The 26,168-nt window shown below is 38.8% G+C and overlaps 1 protein-coding gene across 3 annotated transcripts in view; it reads left to right on the top strand.

Annotated features, from left to right (window-relative positions):
• AP4E1 (adaptor related protein complex 4 subunit epsilon 1) overlaps positions 1-15,929 on the top strand; it is a 64,623-nt gene extending 48,694 nt beyond the window's left edge. For 2 of the 3 annotated variants that reach the window (XM_045449751.1, XM_045449753.1), the window contains 5 exons: positions 1,353-1,611; positions 4,972-5,526; positions 7,167-7,357; positions 8,883-9,040; positions 10,086-13,252. In XM_045449751.1, coding sequence (XP_045305707.1) covers positions 1,353-1,611; positions 4,972-5,526; positions 7,167-7,357; positions 8,883-9,040; positions 10,086-10,246 — 1,324 coding nt within the window. In that variant the 3' untranslated portion in view covers positions 10,247-13,252. Of the gene's footprint in view, positions 1-1,352; positions 1,612-4,971; positions 5,527-7,166; positions 7,358-8,882; positions 9,041-10,085; positions 13,253-13,511 lie in introns of those variants that run through there. The other variant, XM_045449752.1, reaches the window with a different exon arrangement.
• Positions 15,930-26,168: the final 10,239 nt, after the last annotated feature.

The raw sequence follows: 26,168 nt of genomic DNA, 5'->3' as shown, positions 1-26,168 counted from the left end.
AATTAGAAAGGAATAATAACTTGTACAGATAATTCTGAGTTTTTCTTTTAGATTCATTTTATGATCTGTTTTGTAGTACAAATGTTCAAATGCTATTTTGGGCCATGACAGGGATGCTTAAATGATCCAAGAGCAAAGGAGACATGGTTCTTAAACAAAAACAATAAAGGTTAACTTTGGCTGTTTCAGCCTGTACTTGGTGATTATCTTAGTCAGTACAGAGTCACAGATGTAATAACTTTTGGGACAGCAGTAGGTGAGTCCAAACTCTAATCACGACTTTAAGTTCTTCCATCTCCAGTAAAAAGGCTCATAATCTTCATGCCTTTTCAAAAAAATCTTTTTTCTCTTATAGATCAAACCTCATTTCATTAAAAAAATTTTTTGGGGGGGTGCCTGGGTGGCTCAGTCAGTTGGGCGTCCGACTTTGGCTCAGGTCATAATCTCACACTTCATGAGTTCAAGCCCTGCATTGGGCTCTATACTGACACCTCAGAGCCTGGAGCCTGCTTTGGATTCTGTGTCTCCCTCCCTCTCTGCCCCCCCACTGCTCATGCTCTCTCTCTGTCTCAAAAATAAAAAAATTAAAAAAAAATTTTTTTAAATGTTTATTTATTTTTGAGACAGAGCACGCAAGCAGGGGAGGGGCAGAGAGAGAAGGAGACACAGAATCCGAAGCAGGCTCCAGGCTCTGAGCTGTTAGCACAGAGTCCAGTGCCGGGCTCAAACCCACGAACCCGTGAGGTCATGACCTGAGCTGAAGTCGGATGCTTAACCAACTGAGCCACCCAGGGCGCCCCAAACCTCATTCATTTTAATAAAATTACATTTATAATAGTTGACTATGTAGCTAGAGTTCACATTAAGAAAACTTTTTGGATTAAATCAAAGGAGTGGATTTGAATGATTTGTTGGGGTTTTTTTTTGCTTTCAACAGGATTTTATTTAATGAATTTATTGGGTGGTTACAGCCAAGAAACTTATTAAGAGTCATTTCTGATCTTTAACTCATCAGAATTAAAGGTATTTTTGAAAAGTCAGTGGAGGAAAGGAGCTAATTTATAGTAGTTTTGATTTGGACAACTTATTCAAGCAATTAAGTGATCTGAAATTTTTAACTAAGTCTAGGGTTCTAGTGCCTTAAATCCTTTAGCTGGAGGGTGTGGGGACATTGGATGAAACTAAAATAACATCATGGGATCTAGGTTTTACTTCCTGACATAGAGTATATAATACGAAACCTGTTTTTAAGAGGTCATGGCAATGATGTGTTTTTAAAAATGCCTCAAAAAAGTTAGTTATTTAAGCAGCAGTTATTTAAGTTGACTTGATTTCATTATTAATCTCCTTAGGACAAATAGCTTGAAGCTGGAAGGTATAAAGAAATTATGGGGGAAAGAGGGCTATCTTCCCAAGAAAGAAGGCAAAACTGGGGATGAAACTGAAGTTCCGCCTGTTCCTCAAGAGAGTATAATAATGGAGAATGTAGACCAAACTATAATTAAAAAGGATCAGTCTCAAGTCCTTACCCAATCTAAAGAGGAGAAAGAAAAGCAGCTGCTGGCGTCATCATTATTTGTTGGGCTAGGAACAGAAAGTACAATCAATTTGGTAAGTAGTCTGTTATAGTCCTCTGAGAATCTTTGTCCCTGTCTTGTACAAAAAAACTGGGCTCTACGAAAGCTCTTGGCTGTCATCTATACGCACAGTGGAAAATGGCTTCCCTAGCTCCAGAGCCACCAGTGATACACTTTTTATATTTCTGAAAGAGAAATTCTAATTGGCTTAGCTTGAGTCAGGTGTTCTCTGTAGTCCAGTCAGCTGGGGCAAGGGTCAGGGTCCAAATAAAGTTACAAATATGACCATAGGTATTACTCCCATGGGTGGATAGGACAGTTCTCAGTGGGAAGTATTTTTGGTAGTAATAGTTCAATAATATTGATATGTCTTTGGGAAAAGTACTTCTCAAAATGGTATTTTTAATAGTAAAAGATAGGAATCAATTTAGATATCTAACAGTAGGAGAGTGGGTACATAAATTATATTAGCTCAGAATATTACTCAGCCATTAAAAATGATAAATACTTCATTATAAAATAAAGAATACATGTGACATATTAAGCAAAAAAACAGAATATAAAGTTTTATTTATATTTTGTTTATAACTATTAAGGAGATAAAAATGTATTGAGACTGAAAGGAATTACCCCAAAATGAAAATAATACTCAGGCATTATGATTATGATGGTTTTCAAAACTTTTTATGCTGATATATTACTATCATAGGAAAAGAATGAAAACTCAGAGTGAAGGACAGGTGCTATTTTTGAGCATCTGAGAATTCCATGTAATTGCCAATTTGGTGGACTGATGGACCTACCTGGTACAAAATAGTGATTAGAGCTACCTTTTCTTCAGTTTTACATCATTACAGTGCTTTCATCCTCCCTCTCTCCTGGTGGAATTTTCCTTCCATCCCTGTAATATTCTTTGCTTGTTTTCTCTCTCTTTTTAGACCCTGTTTCTATCAGACTTGAGATCCCCTCCTAAGGAAAAAAAATTTCAATCTAAAAGTTATAAATAAGTAATGTATCTTAATGCTGTCTCAGTCAGCATTTGCAGTTCAGCAAAGTGACTTATCTTGGGTCTCTAAGATGTTCCAGCTGGCTGTGGTAAGGGTATCAGTGAATGCCTGGCACTGAAGGGGCAAGTTCTCTGTGTTCACAGTGCGCCCAGGCTTATAGAACCCTGATTTGTGAACCCCATAGCTGATGTCGAAGGATTTCTGCCCTTTCAACAACATGCAAAGCTTTCAACTAAACAGTCTTTCTCAAGAGAACATTCATTGTGACAAATTCATTATCAGGCTTTTTTTTTTGTGGTGCGCTTGAAATCAGAAATGTAAGGAGGGTGTTTTTCCTTTTAAGGTATGCTAAATCCTTTCTGGGTTAATTTTTTTACATAATCCATTCTGAGTATCAAGGCTTTTTGTTTTTCCTCATCTTTGCCTTTTATTTTGTATTCATTTTTGTTACTTTTTTAAGTTTTTATTTAAATTCTAGTTAGTTAACATAGTGTAATATTAGTTTCAGGTGTAGAATTTAGTGACTCGACATTTGCGTACAACACCTGGTGCTCATCACAAGAGCCCTCCTTAATGCCCATCACCTATTTAACCCATTCCCCCCCTCCACCTCCCCTCAGCAACCCTCAGTTTGTTCTCTATAGCCAAGAGTCTGTTTCTTGATTTTATTCTTTTACCTTCATTTTTTATTTTTTTTAAATTTTTTTTTTTAACGTTTTATTTATTTTTGAGACAGAGACAGAGCATGAATGGGGGAGGGGCAGAGAGAGAGGGAGACACAGAATCGGCAGCAGGCTCCAGGCTCTGAGCCATCAGCCCAGAGCCCGATGCGGGGCTCGAACTCACGGACTGCGAGATCGTGACCTGAGCCGAAGTTGGACGTTTAACCGACTGAGCCACCCAGGCGCCCCTTTACCTTCATTTTTTAAATGTTTATTTATTTTTGGGAGAGAGAGAGCACGAGTAGGGGAGGGACAGAGAGAGAGAGAGAGAAAGAGAATCCCAAGCAGGCCCCGAGCTGCCAGCGCAGAGCCTGATGTGGGGCTTGAACCGACAAGTTGTGAGGTCATGATCTGAGCTGAAACCAGGAGTTGGACACTTAACCAACTGAGCCACCCAGGCGCCCCTCTTTTACCTCCATTTTTAAAAGTCATTTTCTCTGGGGTAACAAATTCTAGGTTAACTGTTTGTTTTCTTTAAATCTTAACATTAACCAAGGTGTCACTCTAGTGTACTGTGGCTTGTGTAGCTTCTGATTAACAGCAGGATAGACACTATAGAAAAAAAAATTAAGCATGCAGACAAAGTAGTAGAAACAACCCAAAATGAAGCACAGAAAAGAGAAAAAACAAATGAAAAAACTCAGAACATCAGTGACCTGAGTAACAATATTCAACAGTGTAATACACATGTAATTCGAGTCCCTTGGTTACTTGGAAATGGAAGTCCTTCACCCACCCACTTGTTTTCATTTTTGTGTTAGTAGAATTTTAGTTCTTGTTTGATGACTCCTGAATTGAACTATAGGAGACATCTGCTGAAAGCTGGAAGATGTGTTGGGACTTGAGGGAGTGAGAGGGTATGGAAGAGGAACTAGAATTCTGCTTAGCTGGAATCACGTGAAGGGTGGCCACACCGTGTTAAAGCCCCTAGGAGGATGGTGATGTGGATTTAGAGTAGTGCCAGACTGCTGCCCTGATTCTAGGCAACTTTGGGAGGCAAGGGGAATTGTGAGCTACCACTCCACTCTTACATAGATTTGCAGACCACTCCCCCGGAGTGTTGGCTTAAGGATGGCAAATTTGCCATTCCCGTCACCGGAGTCAGTAGCAGACATCACTAGTCAGTTACAAAATTCTTGCCTGCTGCATGTGTGTCAGTCATTGCCAGTTGGTTCTTGAGGTAAAATCAGTTTTTCTTCTCTGTTTATTGACTTGTGGGCCATGAAATCACGATTATCATAGACAACTGAACCAGAGTTTGAGCCACCCATGTATTTGAGGGTATCCTCTCTTCTACACGACGACTCTGGAAACTCAAATAACGGCTGGGTTTCTCACTGTTCTTAATTTGTGCAATTCTGTACTCTAACATTCTGAAATTGATCAAGTTTTTAGAATTGTTCACCAATGACTTTTTGACTTTCTTTTTTTGATGTTATGTATATTTAATGAGAAATAAGATTTAGCTAATAGTTCAAAGTGAGGTAACTGTCATAATTTTAGGGTTTAACATTTTATTCATCTCTGATTCTTTTGTTAATCTATGTTTTATACATAGACTCTTAACAAATTAGTAAATTGTTCATTTGAAATTATAGAAAGATGTTTAAAACTCATGACTGGTAGAATGGGTTTTTTAGATATTGTTATATTTTATTTTTGCAGCTAGGAAAAGCAGATACCGTATCTCACAAGTTCAGAAGGAAATCAAAAGTCAAGGAAACCAAAAGTGGAGAAACAACCAGTGCTCAGAATATGCCCTGTTCTTACTTTAGTTCTTCGTCAGATGTGACTTATGAAGATGATTATTATTTGGATACTTTGCAGGATAGAGGAGACAAAGAATTAAATAAGTTTTCTCTCAATTCAGAACTTTTGGATTCTGAGTCACTCACAGAACTGCCCTCCGTTGAGAAACTCTCCAGTTGCACACTGTCTACACCTTCTTTGTTCACTGATGATATGGAAGGTCTTCACTCTCCTTCGTCCACTGCAGCCTCAGTTGCTAATGAAATCTCTTTAGCTTCTTCTCTGTTGGAAGAAACTTCTGAACACATGCATTCAGATCTTGTGGAGGTCTGTAATAATGAAACCATATCAGTGTCTTCTTACAAAATTTGGAAAGATGACTGTTTACTGGTGGTCTGGTCAGTTTCTAATAAGAGTGGTTTGGAATTGAAAAGTGCTGACTTAGAAATTTCTTCTGCAGAAAATTTCAAGGTAAGACAATGAATGGTTCTTTATTTCTTTCTTAAAGGTTTAATGCTTACTTAGTGTTTCTGCTCTTGACTCTTCTGATGATTTATAAATTTCATCCACATCCTTTCCTCTTTAGCAAAAAGACCCAAAGGTGTGACAGGTTTTTTATTATTTTGAGTAAGGACGAATTATTCAAAAGAGACAAGGAAACATAATAAAGATTTTCCAGCTATATTGGGGAAGGCCATAAATATAAATATATAAAGTGAGTTTGGACAGAGCACAGTAATTAAGAATGTAGGCTCTTGGGACACCTGGGTGGCTTAGTCGGTTGGGCGTCTGACTTTGGCTCAGGTCATGTTCTCAGGGTTCATGGTTTGAGCCCCGCGTCGGGCTCTGTGCTGACAGCTCAGAGCCTGGAGCCTGCTTCCTATTCTGTGTCTCCCTGTCTCTGGCCCTCTCCTGCTCACGCTCTGTCTCACTCTCTCTCTTTCAAAAATAAATAAACATTACAAAAAAAAAAAAAGAATGTAGACTCTTGACTCTGAATGCTTGGCTTTGAATCTTTCTTTTGCTACTTACTAGCTGTGTTACATGGTCAGGTTATGTAACTGCTTTGTGGCTTTCAGTTTCCTCACATTTAAAATGAAGATATTAATAGTGTCTGCCTTTACTGTGAGGAGTAAATGAGTTAATATCTGTAAATGCTTACAGCAGTACCTAGCACTTGGTAGGTGTTAGTGTGTTATTATTTTCAGTGTGAATTTTGTGGTTTTTTGCTCCCTTTAAATGTCTCACAGAACTGCCATATTCATTCATTCTTCATTCTTGCCATAAACACTGAAACAGAGTTCTCAATTTAGCAAAGCAGAACATCAAGGAGTAAGAATATTGAAGGATAATATTGTATACTGTCTGCTGTCTTTTTCTTTCATTGATTTATGTTGAGTGCTTGGGCATCAATTCTATTTCTTCCCTAGAGAATTGCCATTTTGATATTACATTATTGTATGGATGTCCTTGCTGGAGTTATGAGACTTGACCAGTAGATAGTTATTTCACAAGACTGACCAATTTCTTCTGTGAGCTAAAATGTGTTGAATGGGATATTACCTGAGCCACTGACCAGGGCAGAAGTTCTGATTGTAGGTGTTCATTAGGACCACCTATGGAACGTAAAGAAACAAAACAAAACAAAATCTAATTCAGTTGCTTGGGCTCGACTCCCCCATAGGTTGAGTAAGGGTGTACTGTAGCTTGAGAAAAGAAGACACGTGTGTGCGTGTGTGTGTGTGTGTGTGTGTGTGTGTGTGTGTTGGTTGTGGTGTTTTTGGGTTTTGTTTTGTTTTGTTTTTTAACTCTCCTGTTTTAAACATCTAGTGCTAGTCAGGATTGAGAACCAAATAATCTTTTTGTTGTTGTTACTAAATTATACAGAGGTTTTCACTGCAATTTGTCACATAACTTTTACCTGTATACTATATTAATTATCTGTACTAGTGAATTTTTCTCAAGTGAAGTTGTTAGTCATTTTTATACTGTAGTTTTTTATTAACATCTCACAATAGTATGCTTTTAAATTCAATTAAATAGAAAATTGGTATTCATGTAATAGTCTGTATTGATCCTTTCTTCAATACTTTTATTACTTTTGTTTACAGATCACTGAGCAACCTGGATGCTGCTTGCCCCTAATAGAAACAGAAAGCATCAAAACCTTTCAATATAGTGTACAGATGGAGAAACCTTTTACAGAAGGGAATCTTTTTGGTTTTATAAATTATCAGATGATGGATACTCATTCTGTTCAGCTTGAATTTTCTATAAACTTATCACTATTAGATTTCATTAGGTAAATATTTTCTGGAATGTTAATTCAAGTTACTCATTCAGCAAATATTTATTAGGCCTTTTCTCTGGACAGAAGCACTGCACTAGGCGCTGCAGAGTAAAATAATTCAAAGCTAGATACAGTCCCTACCTTTAGGGAGAGTCCAGTCTAGGGAAGAGACATTGAACAATCACATAAATGCATAAATAATTTTGAATTGTGCTTTGAAGAGAAAGTAAATGGTACAATGAGTGATTATAATATGGGACCTGATTTATGTTGGGGTTGATTAGTAATTTTGGAAAACTTCTGAGAGAAAGTAATATTAAAGTAATTTTAAATTGAAATAACTTCAAAGATTCCAGGTGGCTTCTTTTTAAAGCTTTTAAAGTTTCTCTCAGTTATATTTCATTTATTTGATTAATTCTTTCATAAAATCTGTTTATTAAGCTTTAGAGATCTGCAAGAAAATTACTCAAGGTTATTAAACTTTAATTAGAGATATAGTAAGTATTTAGCATTATACAAGGCACTAAGCCATGTTACCAAAATAATTGAAAACAAATTCTTCATTTTTCTGTTCTCATTTGGTTTTATGGATATATTTTACTGTATTCAAATATTTTTTTTAAATGAAGGCTGCCTGAACCAAAAATGCAGAATGCCAATAAATATCTGTAAAAATTTTTAACCTTCACACATTAACTTGTGTTACACTGCTGTAATTTTTGCCTACTCTTTACAATCTTTTAGTAAGAATGTGTCTCTCAGTGTGTCAAAGAGTTTTCATGGCCTTGGTGCTGTATGAGATAGAATCCAGCCTTCCAAAAACTTATACTCTGTGACTAAAAAGGTATATTCCATGGTGAGCATTAGTAACCTGAAGCAGCACAGTATGTATAATTAACAGTTCTTCTGTGTGTATTAATAAAATCCTATGTATGTTTTAAAAATATTTTCCCCATTATAAAATCAGTGCATAATTATTACAAAAATTCAAATGCTATGGAAAAGTATAAGTAAAATATAAAAGTTCCTTGTAATTCTACCCCCAGAGACCCAGTGTTAACTATTTGATCTTCAGTCTCATGAACCATTTTCAAAAATACATTTGTTAAAATCCTTTCCTTAGTCTGAGTTATGTAAGGTGCTAGATCTTCATATTTATTCTCTGTACATGATGTTGATAGTGTCTTATTGTCCCCAAATTCAAAGTATATTTATATTTGAATGATTCATCAAATTACTTCGTAAAAATTTTTTTAACTTGGTAAAATTTTGCCGAAATGACTAATGCTCAGAAAAAGAACTGAGTGATTTATTGGAAAGACATTGACACTTTAATAAAATCTTCTTTTAGTATTTCCTAAGTTTGGAGGTTGATGGTAAGCATTCTAATTCTAATCATAGTTAGTTTAAAAACATAAATTTTGTGGGGCCCAGATTTACAATGATTATGTTTTATTCCCATGAGTCATTTGAAATGTATTTGTTTAGAGTTAATTTCATTCTTTTGGACATATCTAATTTTAAAAATTATTTTCAGACCGTTGAAAATCTCAACTGAAAACTTTGGCAAACTCTGGTTATCCTTCGCAAATGATGTGAAGCAAAATGTAAAAATGTCAGAATCTCAAGCTGCTCTGCCTTCTGCCTTGAAGACCCTGCAACAGAAACTAAGACTTCATGTTGTTGAAATTATAGGTTCGTAGAGTTATGAAAAGGCAATTTTGTGTTTATGGGGGCTTTCTCACAGAACACAAATCAACTCTTACAAGTATCAGATTTCTTAGAGCTATTATTTCCTGTTACGAATACCTTTCAAATGAGTGTGTTGTTCACACTTTATTAAAGAATTTTTTGTGTGGTAAAGTATAACAGGATTTACCATTTTAACCCAGTTTTAGCTGTATAGTTTATTGGCATTAAGTGCATTCATGTTGTGCAACCATTGCCACCATCACTTCCATAACTCTTTCCTCTTGCCTGACTAAAACTCTGTGCCCTTTAAACACTAACTCCTCATTCCCCCTTCCTCTCCAGCTCCTGACCACCACCATTCTTATTTCTGTCTCTCTGAATTTAACTACTGTAGGGATCTCATATAAGCAGAATCATGCAATTTTTGTCCTTTTGTGACTAGCTTATTTCACTTAGCATAATGTCTTCAAGGTTCATTCGTGTGTAGCATATGTCAAAATTTCCTTCCTTTTTAAGCCTGAATACTATTCCTTATATGAATATACCACATTTTATTCATCTATTCATCTGTCGATGGACACTTGGGTTGCTTCCACCTTTTGGCTATTATGAAAAATGATGCTCTGAGTGTGGGTGTACACATACCTGTGTTTGAGTCCCTGCTTTCAGTTCTTTTGGTTATATATGCAAAAGTAGAATTTCTGGATTATATGGTAATTTTTGGGGAAACTGCCATATTATTTTCCACAGCATCTGTACCATTTATATTCCTACCAGCAGTGCACAAAGGTTCTAGTTTCTCCACATCCTCACCAACAGTTGTTATATGTATATGAGTGTGTGTGTGTGTGTGTGTGTGTGTGTGTATGTGTGTGTGTGTGTGTGTGTGTCTTATAGGATTAGTAGCTCCTTGTGATTTTAATTTGCAGTTCCTTACTGATCAGTGATGTTGAATATCTTTTCACGTGCTTCTTGGTCATTTGTGTATCTTGGAGAAATGTCTGAATCCTTTTGTCTTAAAGAATTTTCAATTTATGTTTTCTTGTAGGCAATGAAGGGCTTTTGGCCTGTCAGCTGCTCCCATCCATCCCCTGCTTGCTGCATTTTCGAGTTCATGGTGACGTATTAGCCCTGTGGTTCAGATCCTCCTGCTCTACTCTTCCTGACTATTTACTGTATCAGTGTCAAAAGGTAGTGGAGGGATCCTAGCAGAAGCTCTGCTTTTATTTTACTCCATCAAAATAAATGGTTTACATAGATAAACTTATTTACCAAAGTAAAAAGAACTCCTGGTACTTCTAATGAAAACGGGGATTATTACAAGCTGTGGTTTTATGTGTTTTCCTTATGAATCCTGATCAAGAAAGATCCCTAAGAAACTGTATCCTTAACCTTTTACTCAGGATTGTACAGTATGTTTGGGTCTCACAAAAGTGACCTGAACTAATGTTATAAACTGCTAATGATTTATATGTCACTTAGTGTAGAGGGACTGAAAATATTTATTTTGTTATAAATAATTTTATAGCAAATTTACTCTAGTGCTAGCTGATTTGTAGTAAAGCCAAGTCTCTGTTCTCTGCATTAATGGTGGGGGAGTCGGGGGGGAGACATGGCATTGATCATCCCAAACCTAATTTGTATTTGGCTTTGGAATGCAGTGTAAGCTTTTCAATAGGGAAGTCATTACTTTCAATTATGTTTTGCTTGGATCAGTGTTGAAATAAATTGGCACAGCACACACTAACAGTTTAGGAGATCCATGAGCATGCTGGATATCGGGGGGATTCAATCTGTGATATAGTTTTTATTGTAGATAACTTGTTACACATAATTGCAGATAATTCAGCTACAGAATTTGTCCATTTTCCACTTGAACTTATTTTTAAAATTCAAAATGAATCCTTATTTTAAATGTATTCTTATTTTAAAAACCCAGAGCCATTTACAAAATATTGTCATATAAAAACATAACCCATAAGAGGACAGAATACTAAAACAGATATAAAAGGACTTTGTAGTTATGGCAACTATCTTAGTTACCATTTAGGTCCATTTAGGTCCTTTTGACAAACTAAATTTTGTGAGTATAAATGGCAAAACCATCTTTCCTGGCTTTTGAATCTGCTAATACTCAATGGATACAACCACAACAGTGATGCTTAAGTATACTGTACAGATTCTTCATTAAGATACATCATTTTCATGTTGTAATTGTGCCTTTATGGCCTATGTCAGAATTCTTGTCAGTGAAAGAAGAAGTTAGGCCTACTATGAACAATGGACCACAATCTAGAGATTGTACATTAAAGTTAAAAACTGAAATAGTAAGTATTTTATAAAATCTTATGGTGCTGTGGAAAATATTTATTATTTCACTTTTTCTGACACTTCACCATGGAGACTGTTCAGGTAATACAGTTTTAAGTCATTGCAGTTAATACTCTGGTTAATTGGTACTGTTTATCACCCACGTGTGGAATTCTGGTTTAAATTATCTCATTAATCATAACTGATAAAGATACTAAAGGGATTCCCTAGAGCTGTTAGGTTTTATTAGTTTTTTGTGTCTAGCATTTTTCTCCCTAAAAACAAAAGCACTGTTTTTAAAAATTAATTTTAAAGTTACTCATTTTTAAAAATGTCACTTCTTGTTAATTTCATGTTTTTAAAAACATACAGTAAAACCTTGCTATGAAAGCAATGATAAGTGACTAGAATTTCCTGAGTAGGTTTCTCTTTTGAATAGAAGGTCAGATTCATCTTTAGGCTCCCAGCAGCGTCATGTGAAGAGAATGAGCTCTCTTGGATGTGGTGGACACTGGTAGCTAGACTTACCAGCTTCCTCTTTATTTCTGCCTCTGTCAACAGCACCCCTCTCCCCCAACCCCCGATTCTGCTGTTACTCTGACAAAAAATTAGGAAGTACCCTCTCACTTTGTAGAGGAATACAGTATGTGGCAAAGGAGGTGCTCCAATTTTTTGTGTGTCCTTACTTCTGTGTGTGTGCATGATCACCAAGGCTAGGTTGAGTATAGAGCAGTGTGTGTAAGGTGCCCAGCAAGCAGATGGACGACTATCTAGGAGAGATTACAATGGGCTACTCTGCTGCTTTGTTAAAAGGTTGGTCGTGAATGGCAACTGACAGTTACTACATTGCTTGGCCAACAGAGCTGTCTGATGGTGGGAGATGTGTAATGGTAGGTTAGGGCCGGGAGCATCATTTTAGCTTGTCAAAGGGAACATAGTGTCACTTTTGTTCTTTCTGAATCCACTAAATAAAAAGTAGAGTAATGGAGTTTCCACTGAAACATTTAGTAGAATGTTTACAATTTTTATATTTTTATGGCTTTAAAACAACAGTAGGAAAGAGTGAATTTTAAAGAACTTCGGAGCAGTGTGTATCTGCCTAAATTAATTCAGTGTTTTAAGTTCCAAATCAGGCATCACCAACCTTTTTTGCATTGCAGGAAGACGTGACTGTAAAGTAGGGAGCATGATTTTTGTGGGCAGATAATCCTCTTTACCTTACAGTCATGGTTTAAAGTGAAGGGGCAGCATCTGGAGTAGAGCTGTGGTGGGGATGCTCAGCGTGTGAGTTCTGTGCCAGGCACCTTCACTGAGAGTGCAGGCGGCGGCAGGTGTGACTCTGGGGGAGAATAAAGGGCAGACGGCAAAACCTTAAGAGCAGGTGAATGAAGAAGGATCAGGCTCCCGCCAGAGTAGTCCCTGTGGAGGCGGGCGGATCAGGCTCAAGGGAAAGTGGGGCCCTGAGTAAGGGTACTTCTGAAGAGAGGGCAGATGGAAGGTGAGCAGTTACCAAGTGCTAATGTGCCAAGTGTGTCCGCATGTTCTTTGCAGGGGGGCACTATTTAAATAGTAACCTGCTATCCTCTACCAAAAAACAGTTGTGCTGAAAATGCAGTATTGTATTTTTTCCTTTATTTTGTTTCATGTCAGTAATATTGTAAAATATTGAGTTCTTTGTCTTCTTTTTTATGGATGAATGTGATCTTTGTCTCATGATTGTGAGCCACTGCAAGTGCACTGAACCTATTCACAAGTCTTTAAGGTGTTTTGCTGTGTTAAAATTTTAGAGGGAAAAATGCAAGTGAGAATAACAACCTAATAGGCATCAATGACTTTATTTTGGAGTTGAATTCTGTAATTTGAAAAACAGTTCGGCTAAATATGTAATAAATACAAAGTGATCTATATTGTTCTTTGGTCTGTATATTTTTTATTATCTAAATAGCTAATAAGTAATCCTATTCAGTAATTTGATAGGGTTGGTGAAAAGGAGCAGAAGCAACTGGAATGGGATGAAAAGAGTGATTTACTCATTGCAGTCCCTCAAAGAATCTGGCCTAATTGGTTAAAAGTAAAGATACTGCTGTTTCTGTGTGATGTTCAAAGAGAACTTTGTGGGCTTCAGGCATGGATTCGTTCTCAGGTGTGTGTCCATATCCCCTAGGTCAGCTTATCCTAGCCTGACCACAGCATTCAGAGCAGTGCTTTCTTTCCACGATGCCCTCTCCATACAGCCGCCTTAAGATGCAAGAAGCACAGTAAGTCGAAAGGTGATTTAGTGAGTCTCTGTCTCTACGTGTGTATCCTGAAACACAAAGCTAGATCAGAAATGGCATTTAAATCTCACTGACTTATGCCTACTATTGGCTATAATGTGTGGCAGGCAAGAAGTTCTGAGACTTGAAGCCCCATCTTTGGGACACTGAAGGTAAAGGAGGTTTAAATGCACCACACCCACTGCAGTAATTGACAAGAAGGGACTCTTAAAGGGAGGGATGGCCTGCTGCCAAACCTGGTAGTCAAAGTTAATGATTGTATGAAAGTTACTTGTTTATGTGTGTGCATAATGAAAGACTATGAGCTTTTTATGGTTAAGAACCATGCATATATTCTATTCTGTGTTCCTTTGCCTGATGCATAATATAGGCATTCAGTAATAAGGACTCAGCCTACTGAATGAATGACTAAAAAGACTTGTCCCATCAAAGTAAATAATCTGAGACCAGGTAATATCTAGGGATTGACTTTAGCAATCCTGTGGCTCTTCTAGAAGTAAAGAAAAGTGATCAGATTTAGTTTATAGATATAAGTTAGCAGAAAGGGGTTTTGGTGAAAATAGCTTGTGCCATTTTCTACCTGGTGGAAGAGAGGAAACATGACTGCTTGATGAGACCTTTACCAGCCTGAAGGTTAAGTCCTGTGAGAAGTTGCCATGCCATTTAAGAGATCTCTCTGCAGATACAGTGTGATTACAGATAGATACTATGACTTTGAGGAGGAGGACGTTTCTGCATTATGGCAGATGTTCATGAAGTTTTAGTGATCTAAAAGAACTGGTTTTAGGACAGAAAGCAGTGGACATTTGATCAGTGAAGTTAATGATAGCTAATGAATGTGATAAGGCAGATTTACTAGCTAAGCTAGCATTACATGTTTCTTCAGAAGAGTGAGCACTGTGATAGTGGGAGGGACAGCTATAAATTAATAAGGCCAACAGCATCAGGAAAGTTGGGAAAGAACAGTTCTGAATAAAGTAGCAGGAAGCAGAATTACTTAAAAGGAAATGTGTTTCCTATGCATCATGTGGGAAACTTTATGGTAGGTGCATGGATCCAAGACAGGATGGTACCCAAAAGATGGGTCCATAGAACCCTGAGAACTTAAAGATTGTGAGTTGGATACAGGGAGGATGGACTTGGGCATGGGGGAGAGACAGATGATGTCAAACACCGTGAGTTTTCTGGAGCATCTGTAATGCTGCAAATGTAGTGAGTTCTTCTAAGTGGTTGCAACTAGATTGCGGGCTTCTTTCCAAGAGAAGAGTCAATTTTCTTTAGTTATTTTAAACTATTTTTATAAGTGGATGAGTACTTTTCCTTCCCCAAAACATATTGCAGATACCACTAAATAGCTGGCCTTAGGAAGTTTTTCCCTAATGAGGTCTGGCAGGACATGTGCTAAATGGATGGAGACTAGAGCCCAGAGATTATTTTTTGTATTTCAGTGAGAGAAAAGTACTTGGAAATCTGTTTAATTGTACAACTCCATCCTTTATGTTGTGTGACAAGTAGGAAGTAACAGAAGCAAGGTGTGATATATTCTTAGGGAGAGGTGTTTGGTCTGAATTGCTACTGTATAATTTAATGAAGTTGAGGGCAAAACCAGTGACTGGAACAAGCTGGTCTCCAATGATGATCAAGGTATAAGACCTGATAGATCAAGGTTAAGAATTTATTTTTTCATCTTAGTTGACTGATTAATAGTTGCTGGGGTTAAACAGAAGAGTTACGGTGAGCTGTGGGAAAAACGAAATGATTTGGACCCAAATATTGGACCAGTCTTCATCCACAAAAGTGATAAGTGTCTTTTGTTATTCATAAAAAGCCTTTTTAAGCACATCCGAGTTCATGCTCATCAAGTGACTTACAGCGGCATTGCTACAGAGAGCCTCAGGACGGGGTTGGTCACCAGAAAGACCCAAGTTGGAACTTTCAGCCCCACTCACCTACCTCTGGGAAGGGAAAAGGGAGGGGTAGGGTGGCTGGAGATTAAGTTCTAGAAAAACCCTTGAGTAGGATTCATGAACTTGCATGTGGGTGAGGCATCCCATTTCCATGGGGACAGAAGTTCCTGTGCTCAGGACCCTTTCAGACTTTGCCTGATGTACCTCTTCATCTGGATGTTCTTGAAGTGTGGCCAGTCAGAATTGAGATGTGTTTTCAGTATAAAATTGAAATGTGTTTTAAGTATAAATATTGGATTTCAAAGACTTCATGCAAAAGTAAAATACTACTATATATTAAGAATATTGAAATTGTATTTTAGATATATTAAACCAAATAAAGTGGATTATCAAAATTAATTTTACTTGTTTCTTTTTAATATGGCTACTAGAAAATTTAAACTTCATATGTGATTACATTATGTTTCTATTGGATAGTGCTGTCATAGATCTAACTTTCAACTAAGATCTCAATTTATAGTCCTATAAAGGCCAAATGTAGAAAAAACAATCAGTGATTATTCTATCCCTTGCTTGCTGCTAATTCTGATATTAAATCCATTATTCTTAAACTTTAATGGCAATTCAGAGAGAATTATATCTTCTTAAAATGGAGAATTTTCCTCCACTTCTGGAAGAATTTGATTATTCTTGTCTTTGTCTCCTTCCTATGTCTAATTCATCTTTGTCTAAACTGCTATTAATGTGTTCAATTCATACATAATATTTTTTAATCTCCAGAAGTTCCATTGGATCTTTTTTTATATCTTTAATTTCTTTCTTCACCATGGTCATGTTTTTTTTTTTTTTTTCCAACATGGAGTATATATTTTAATAGCTGTTGTCATGTCCTTGGTGGCTTATTCTGGCATCTTTGTTACTTCTCTCTTTCTCTAAAATAAAAAAGATAGAGTGTGAACGGAGGTGTGGGGAAATAGGTTCTACTTACATAAATGGGTTAGAAAAAAGCTTAGGGCAGAAAGCTGCCACCATGGGACAAAAGTGCCTGAGGTTAGCTATTGAGATGTTGTAATGAGATCAGGAGTAACTTGTTATATGACCTGTAGGAAATTACTTCCCATCTGACACCAGTATCACAAAGTCCACTTGCCCCCCCCTCCGCAGACCTTTTGCTTCTTACACACACAAGTTAATGATTAATATCTGATTGTTTTCTTCATGTCAGCACGTGTGTAAGATCTTGTTTTCTTCACGTTCACCAGGTGGGTAATATCTCGTGAGCTTAATAAATACAGAGACAAAGAGCCTGTTTGGGGCTGTTGTCTTCTCCCGGACATCAGCCTCTCTTGTATTCAATTCTGTGTCTACTGTCTTGCTGGACAAGAGAGAACTCCAGATTCAGAGTCTGTGACACGAGGTAGAGGAGCAGAGGGGGCTAGAGCCAGAATCTTAAGCAGCCTCCATGCTTGGCGTGGAGTCTGACATAGGGCTCAATCCCACAATTCTGGGATCATGACCTGAGCTGAAATAAGAGTCAGATGCTCAGCTGACTGAGCCACCCAGGATCCCCTCTTTGTTTGTTTCTACTGATTGCATTTTCTCTGGTTATTGGTCATATTTTGCTGCCTTTTTGTGTGCTTGGTAATGTTTTAACTAGAGTTTTACCTTATTGGGTGCCAGATTTTACTTTATTTTCTAAATAGTGTTGGAGTTTCTTCTGGTGCATAGTAAAGTTGTTTGGTATCAGATTGATCCTTTCAACACTGTGTTTAAGATTTCTTTTTCAATTTTTACTTTAGAAGGGGAGAGAAGGGCAGAGGGAAAGAGAATCTTAAGCAGGGTCCATGCTCAGCATGGAGCCCCATGTGGGGCTTTATCCCAGGACCCTGGAATCATGACGTGAGCTGAAATAAAGAATCAATCACTCAATCGACTGAGTCATCCAGCCACCCCTTCACTTGCCTTTAAGTTATATTAGGCTGAGTACAGAGCAGTCTCTTTAGGGTTAATTTATCCCGATTAAGGCAACACCCTTCCGAGGATACTACCTCTATCTCATGAGGGCACTTTGGTAAAAACAAACTATTTCCATCTCTAATTCTAGCCATGTTGGCCTTCTTGATCTCTTAGGGCTTCTTCTTCCTTATCCTGTGCCCTGGAAACTGCCTTCAGGCAGTAAGCTGGGACAATCCCAGGGCTTGCCTTATTCTTTTCCCTTCTCTCGGGGAAATCAGTCTTGTGCTGGTTGTTTTTCTGTTTCTAAAAATCATGATTTCATATAATCTCCCCAGTTTCCTAATTATTTAAGGCAGAAGGCTAAATCTCCTCCTTGTTGCTTTTGGTCAGAAGAGGTAGTACCTTAATTAGGTTTTAATTTCATGAAGGACATGTTCCTACCCTATTCTAAGAATTCCTGAGGCATTTGATCAAATTTAGTATAGAATTTGGAAGGAAGAAGCATGTTTCATTCTGTGTAGACACGGAACCAGAACACTCCTCTGTATGTTTTAGGTTTGGCCAGGTTATTAAAGATAGTGTACCTACAATTAGGGGATGTGATTAGCATTAAGAGGAAGAGCCCCTTATTGTGGCCACTAAGTGCTGGTCAAGAAGGTAGAGTGGAGTAGAAGAGGATCTTAAATCTTGCCATCATTGTGAAGCCTCTGAAGACTTGTCAACAGACCTAGCCAGACAGGTCAGGAGGGCACCAGCCTTGACCTCTGCCTGGAGCAGCCCCAGGCAGAGAGCTAGGTGGTAGGCCAGCCTGAGCTGAACTCGCCCCATCCCTGGGAGTGGTATTTGGGAATGTTCTTTGTGGGAGAATACTGTAGACTTGGAACTGCTAGTTTGTGCATAATAGTAGGGTTTTTTTGGGGAGGGTGGGTAGAGGAGATGGTTGTTTCTGTGGACATTGAACTTATAAATGAAAATGTCAGTTCATGGGCTCTCCAACAGTCGCCTTTCCCAGTCTCTTCCTTGGATTTCAGGGGCCTCAGTCAGTGAAGTAGGACATCCCTCAAGAGTTGCCCCTGTAATGCCATGTATCTTATCAGTACTGGCATTTTTCTTTGTTAGACATACATTTTTTTTTTTTTTTTAACGAAGTGATTCTCAACTAATTATTTCTTGGTTTAAGAAGTACTATTACTTGTCTGAGTGTCTTTTGTTGAAGTTAGCTACAGAGTCGTTGAAAGTGGGTCCTTTGTGCACAGAAGATCAGGAATGGTATTTGCCATCACTTTTCTAAGATCAGGACAGATGTTGCAATCTGTCACATCACTCCTGCCTCTGGACTCAAGACTTAGCTTCAGAATCCTTCCTACATAGCACTTCAGGCATCTACTACTAGTTAATCTGAGTTGCTACTCAAAATTAAGTCTATTTGTCCTCTCTATCTTAAGTAGTATGTAGTTTACAATAACCTCCTTTACATTAGGGGATTCCTAGCTTGTAGACTACAAGTACCTCTCAGCTTTACCTCATCATATGATTTATCTCCTATCCATAGTGACTGTCTACTCCCAATTTAAATCCAAAAGGCCTCCAAGGAAAAGTAATTTGCCAGCACAACAGCAAGGCAACCTTTATTGAGCACCCCTGGGTCAGATTCCAAATAATATTATAGTCTCCCAAACCCCTGTTTGTATTTTCCTATTTTCTGATGACGAAACTGAGGCTCAGAGAGCTGAAGTGACTTGCCTGAGGTCCCAAAGATACCTAGCAGTAGATCTAGGACTTGAGGGATTTTATGATTGCCCTTGAATGTCCTCTGCCTATTTTATTTCCTTTTTCCTTTTTTCTTCCACACCTTGTGGCTTTGGTGAGGAGCAGCTGGCCCCTTGGGAGTTCTGCCAATTAGAGGATGCCAGAACTTCTGTGAGCAGATTGACAAGCCTTCACAGGGAGGGATTTTATCTTACTGGAGAGAGACATATTTTGCTTTTTCTTTTCTTGATTACTTAAAGATTTGAAGCCATTCTGAATGTTGGAAGTCCACCTAGTCAAAAGAAAATGGAGAAATTACAGTAATTTTTTGTAATTTGGCAATTAGGTCAGTAAATTAAATAATGTTGCGATTATTTTCTTTAATTGAAGCAGGTAACTATAAAGCCGAAGGAAAACTGTTTTCAACAAGTCAACCATTGATGACTGGTACTGTTTTTATAGTTTTGTATTGGAAAACACTCATCACAGAAGATAAGTGATAAGCAGATTAATCCAGCATACACATACAGATACAGAGGTACATATATCATTATTTAATTAAATAAACATGTTTGAAATTAACAATTTTATTTATATATGAAAGATCTTTTTAAAAATTATTTCAGCCACACTAACTTTTGAGGAGGACCCCCTGAGTATAGTTTCTCAGCCAATGTGCCCTGGTTACTCCCAGCACGGCATGGTGTAGAATCATCACACCGCCAGCTCCTGTCTGCAGTGCTGGGAGCAAGCCTAGGGTTGCAGGCCCAGAGTTCAGGCAGTGCGAGTCTAGGGACACAGGGGATGGACCAGCTGACTGAAGCCTAATGTGAGGCTTTACTAGCTGGTCCAGGAGGGCGCAGCTGCCAGTCCTGAAGCACAGAGAGGAGAGGGGGCAAGCCCGATCATCATGCCAGGCTTCCCATGGTTCTCCCCACACCCCACATTCTCTAGCAACACTATCCCTGAAGGACCGGGGCTGCAGAACAGAGAACAGTGTTGACCAAAAGTGGTGCTCTTTCCTCCTTCGCTTTTTTTCCTTCCTTTCTTTTATAGGTCAGTCATGGTGCTAGGTCCTGGAAAATGAGATCGGGTCCTTGCCCTTGGGGAGTTCTCAATTTGGGGAACGATCTGGAAGGCAGAGTGCAGTGAGGGTGTGGACACGGGTATCTTCAGGAGCCTGCAAGGTGTTCAGAAGGGACCTTCTCCCAGTTAGAGTGTGTAGTGTCTTGGTCCTCAGGGTACCAAGGAGCTATTGCCTGTTAATCTGGATTATTATTGTTTTAGTTTATTTTTGAGAGAGAGAGAGAGAGAACACGAACAGAGGAGGGGCAGAGAGAATGGACAGAGAGAATCCCAAGCAGGTTCCATGCTGTCAGCACAGAGCCAGATGCAGGGTTCGGAATTGCTGGGTCATGTGGTGACTCCATGTTGAACTTTTTGAGGAACTACCACACTGTTTCCCACAGTGGTCGCACCATTTTACATTCCCACCAGCAATGTGTGAGAGTCAAGGCAGCCCAGGATGGGACATGTGACAACCTAAGAAACCACTGTTTACCCGGGCAAGTGACAGTGACTGCACCCCCTTATATATGTAGCCCTGGCGGCCTCCCTCCAGGGTCAGCCTCCTCTTAAACAGCCATCCAGAAATTCCCCAGAGGGAAGAATAATGTTAAACAAAATGACTACAGTGAGGGACTCTTCTAAAGCCCTAAAAGCTGCCAGTACCCAAAATAGGCATCCAACACGTTCTTTTATGACTGCCATAAATACCAGCACTAGCAATATTATCTTCATATGAGTTGATTTCATAGCACTTTAGAAAGTTACACCATCATAAATAATCTATGAATATGTTATTTCATCTGCTCTCAGAATTTGCTCCAACAGAGCTCTGGCCAATTTTAGAAGTTTCCATGTAAATATATAAATATAACGGTAAGAAGAACATGAAAATTGAACAAAACGAGGCCAAGTATCACATTTAATCCACAAATATTATGAAAGAATATGAAATTGTTTTATGGGTGGCTAAAGTAAGCCTGTTTGGTGGGGAGGAGATGATGTATGTTGCCACCAGTCCAAAAAGGAAGGATACCTACTAGGGAAGCAAGCCTCTTTCTTTAGAGCCTCTTTTTCTCTGGTTAATACTGTACCTCATCATAAATGATTTGGTGCTGTCCTGAAATACTAGACGCAGCACACTTATGTATGTATAAACTTATACTGACACTTTAAGAATAACAAAGGGGCACCTGGGTGGCTCAGTTGGTTAAGCGTCTGACTCTTGATTTTGGCTCAGGTCATGATCTCACGGTTCATGGGTTTGAGCCCTGCGTCAGGCTATGCGCTGGCAGTGTGGACTCTGCTTGGGGTTCTCTCTCTCCCTGTCTCTCTGCCCCTCCCTCTCTTAAATAAATAAACAGAAAAAATAGTTAATAAAATAACAGAAAACACTATTTTACAACACTTAATGCCCTGTGACACATCTGGAAGTGTGCCTTAAGAGAAAATTAATTCCAAAATGGAGTTGATTTCCATCAATTGTCACTAAAAGTTACTCAGGTGAAAATTAACAGTTTGGGCCTGACTCAATGAAGGTGTTAATTAAGAGCACCTTAATTATATGGATTATGGAAATGGGTTAACAATTACTGATCACTCCAATTTTCTGAAAACATATGATCTGTGTATTTTTCCTTCCTTGACTCTGGAATTCTCTCCTGCTCTCCTTTCTCAGCTGCTTGAGATGCTCTGGGAGAACTCGATACTGTTGATTCCCGGATATTCTACAGGTTTGGTGCAGGCAGATTTCAGGCTGAGGAGGTTCAAGCCTAGTTCAGGACACACTAGGGAGCGTTTGGCTGCTGTTTGAATGTCCATGTTGTGTAGGTAGATTGGGGATAGAAGTGAAAACATCACTGCTTAGTGGTTTGCTGGCAGCTCCTTTCTTCCAGACTTCCTGTCAAAGGCTCCAAGTGGACTCCATTTTATTTCCAGGAAGGTATGGAAGTGGACGTAGTAAGGGTATTGATTTGGAGAACACACGGGCTAAGAGGAATACCTAGGTCTGGAAAACTTGGTTCTCTCTCCTCCTGTGACTTCTGTTTATAAGGGCAGGAGATTTGGCTTTGGAGGGCGGGTATCTGCCATACTATCTGCTGCAGAAGTAAGCAGCAACTAGGGGGGTTGAAAAAACAATCTAATATACACTTTGGCATAAAAGAAACACAGTGCATTGCATATGTCATCAATTCTTTAAATTTCTTTCTTTTTTTTTTAACAGTGTAGTTCCAGGACCACTTTGGATAGTGAATTCCAGGTGGCCAATCAATACCGTTTGTTTATTTTTTTATTTTTTATTTATTTTTTTCAATCAATACCGTTTAAATGCCTCCAGCTACCGTTTAAATGCCTCCTGCTGGAGAGTTTTTCTCTTGTCTGGGTTTCAGTGGAAATTCAGCAATGTCTGGGCCCTTTTACAAAGCACAACTGGAGGTTACACAGAAAGAGGATGGAATTAGGAATAGTCACAAGTAAACACACCCAACAGGTAAGGGGTAGAGGGAAACACACCAAATATTCAGGAAGGTTTGAAGAAAAGTGAGGCACAGTGAGCTTTCTATAGAACCTGGTGGAACTCAAGGAACCATCTCTGAGATAAACACCCTTATTCAAATGCCACAGACACACTGTTTCCCTAAACAGAGAGACTTGAGGCCTAGCAGTTTTTATGTTGCAGCAAAAGATTTGGGTCAGAACCAAAGTTTTAAAGACTTTATTGAAGAAGTTCAAAGATTCATTGGCCAGCAGCCAAGTGTGGTCTGATTTGTTTGCATTTCCTCTGGGAACTTGCAGGCAAGTGAGGAATTGGCCAGCCACAACCGTGAGGGTCACCCACTCCCCTGTGGGTCTTTTCTTCCTGGCATTTATGATGTGGGGGAGGGGAGTTAGGAGGAAGCCATTCTCTACAAAGGCCCAGTTTCAGCAGCCCAGTCAAACTGCAGTCTCCCCTCACATCAATCTGGCAATAATTAGTCCACCAATGAGACCCGTATCGTTCAGGGCAAGAGGCAACGGGATGAAGGGTGGGAAGTGAAATGTCACCATTCTTCTCCCAACTGGTAATGGGCAGAAGACCTGCTCCAGCCTCAGAAGCACCAAGCACGTGTGTTCACGGGCCGGTTTTCCTTGTTCAGGCTCTTGGAAAGCTCAGCATCTACCAAGAATCTTTCAAGTGTTCTTGTTGTTTGTGGCTTAGAGAGTTTTGGGACATTTGTCAACTGGATTGGACTTTGAAAAAAAAATGTTTTTTTTCTGTGGTTTTGGGAATTTGAAAAGAAGGTGCTTGTGTCCCCCACATGGGTATACATATACGTACAGCATGAAGATCCCTCTCCTTTTCTTGGGATTTTGATCACATTGATAGAAAGTTGTGCAAAAATGTGAAAACGTGGGGCACCTGGGTGGCTGAGTTGGTTGAGTGACTGACTCTTGATTTCAGGTCAGGTCATGATCTCACGGTGGTGAGACAGAGCCCTGTGTTGGAGCATGGAGCATGGAGCCTGCTTAAGATTCTCTCTCCCTCTGCCCCTCCTCCACACTCTCTCTTTCTCTCTTAAAAAAAAAAAAAAAAAAAAGGAGTGAAAAGATTCCTGATTGCAAAAAGGTGAGGAGGAAGAGAAGTAAGTTTGGAAGAGCAGGGTCTTTGGTTGTCCTGGACTGATTTACCCAGGAGATTCATTGCTCAGCAGAATTCACAGCCTCATCAATGGTCTTAACATCTATGCAGGTGGCGAAGCCTGAGAGCTGGAGGTCATACATATATAGGCATGATAGGGCACGGGGTGAATAAGCAGGAGACCCAAGAGTGAATGTGCCATTGAGGATGCTGGGAAGGTGGTGGACCAGGAAGCACCAGCAAACCATCTCCCCAGCTAGACAACAATTGTGCTGGAAGAATCTGTCTGATCTATTTTAGAATCCTGGAGTCTATTGAATAAGCCCAGCTTGCAATTCCAGGGGAAGATTTGGATGGTTAATTTGTTAATTTCAGCTCTTAGTAGAATAGCAGCTACTCACTCTAAAGATTCTATAAAACACATACAAACAAAAAACAAAACAAAACAAAACACCTGTTAGAACTTATAGATGAATTCAGCAAAGTAGCTGGATACAAAGTCCACACACAAAAGTCAGTTGCCTTTTCTTCTTTCTTTCTTTTTCTTTTCTTTTCTTTTCTTTTCTTTTCTTTTCTTTTCTTTTCTTTTCTTTTCTCTTCTCTTCTCTTCTCTTCTCTTCTCTTCTCTTCTCTTCTTTCTCTTTTCTTTTCTTTTCCTTTTGATTTCAAGTTTTTAGTTTAAATTCTAGTTAGTTAATATATATGGCCAAAATTGGTTTCAGGTAGAATCAGGCAGATTCATCGCTTACATATAACACCCAGTTCTCGTCATAACAAGTGCCCTCTTTAATACCCATCACCTATTTAACCCATCCCCTCCCACCTCCCCTCCAGCAACCTCATCAAACTCAGTTTGCTCTCTATACTTAAGAGTATCTTGGGGAACCTGAGTGGCTCAGTCAGTTAAGCATCCCTTCGTTTCTGCTTAGGTCATGATCTCATGGTTCGTGAATTTGAGCCCCACATTCGGCTCTGTGCTGACAGGGTGGAACCTGCTTGGGATTCTCTCTCTTTCTCCCCCTCTGTCTTTGCCCTTCTCCTGCTCGTGCTCTCTCTCTCTCTCAATAAACAAACAAACATAAAAGAAAAAAAAAGTATCTTAATGGTTTGTCTCACTCTTTTTTTTTTCCTTCTCCTATGTTCATCTGTTTGTTTCTTAAATTCTACATGTGGGTGAAATCATAGTTGCATTTCTGTACTCTAACAATGAACAATCTGAAAAGGAAGTTATGGAAACAACTCCGTTTACAGTAGCATCAAAAAAGAATAGGAATTAATGAGGTGAAAGACTGAACAAAGACTACAATAAAGTGCTAATAAAATGAACTCAAAATGGTTAAAAGACCTAAATGTAAGACCTAAAACTATAAAATTCTTGGAAGATACATAGGGCAAAAACTTCAAGACATTGGATTTGGCAATGATGCATGGTATATGACATCAAAGGCATAGGCAACAAAAGAAGAAATAGACAACTAGATTTCATGAAAATTACAAAAAAAATTGTGCATCAGAAACACTGTCAACAGGGTAAAAAGGCAACCCACAGACTGGGAGAAAATAATCACAAATCATTTGATAAGAGATTAATACCCAGAATATGGAAAGAATTCCTAAAAACAACAATAGCAAGGTCAACCCAGTTCAAAAATGTGCAAAGGGCTTGAATAGACATTTCTTCAAAGATAAACAAATGGTCAATAAGCACATGAAAGATGCTCATCACTAACCACTAAGAAAATGCAGGCCAAGGGGCACCTGGGTGGCTCAGTTGGTTGAGTGTCCAACTTCAGGTCATGATCTCACAGTTCGTGAGTTTGAGCCCTGCATTGGGGTCTGTGCTGACAGCTCAGAGCCTGGAGCCTGCTTCAGATTCTGTGTCTCCCTCTCTCTCTGTTCCTCCCCTGCCCGTGCTCTGTCTCTCTTTCAAAAATAAATAAACATTTAAAAAAATTAAAAGAAAGAAAATGCAAGTCACAACCATCTCACACCCATTAAAATGGCTACTGTCAATACCTGCCCCCCCCCCCCGAAAATAACAAATGTTAGTGAGGATATGGAGAAACTGTAACCCTTATGCACTGTTGGTGGGCATGTAAAATGGTACAGTTGCTGTGGAAAACAGAATAGTAGTTCTTCAAAAAATAAAAAATAGAATTACCATAAGATCCAGCAATTCCACTTTTGGGTGTAAATCCAAAATAATTGAAAGCAGGTCTCAAAGAGGTATTTGTACCCATGTTCACAAT

Source organism: Leopardus geoffroyi, chromosome B3 (genome assembly GCF_018350155.1).
Source record: "Leopardus geoffroyi isolate Oge1 chromosome B3, O.geoffroyi_Oge1_pat1.0, whole genome shotgun sequence".
In the NCBI taxonomy this organism is placed as follows: Eukaryota; Metazoa; Chordata; class Mammalia; order Carnivora; family Felidae; genus Leopardus; species Leopardus geoffroyi.
Note: the sequence above shows the minus strand (reverse complement) of the source record. Positions and strands in the feature narration are given on the sequence as shown.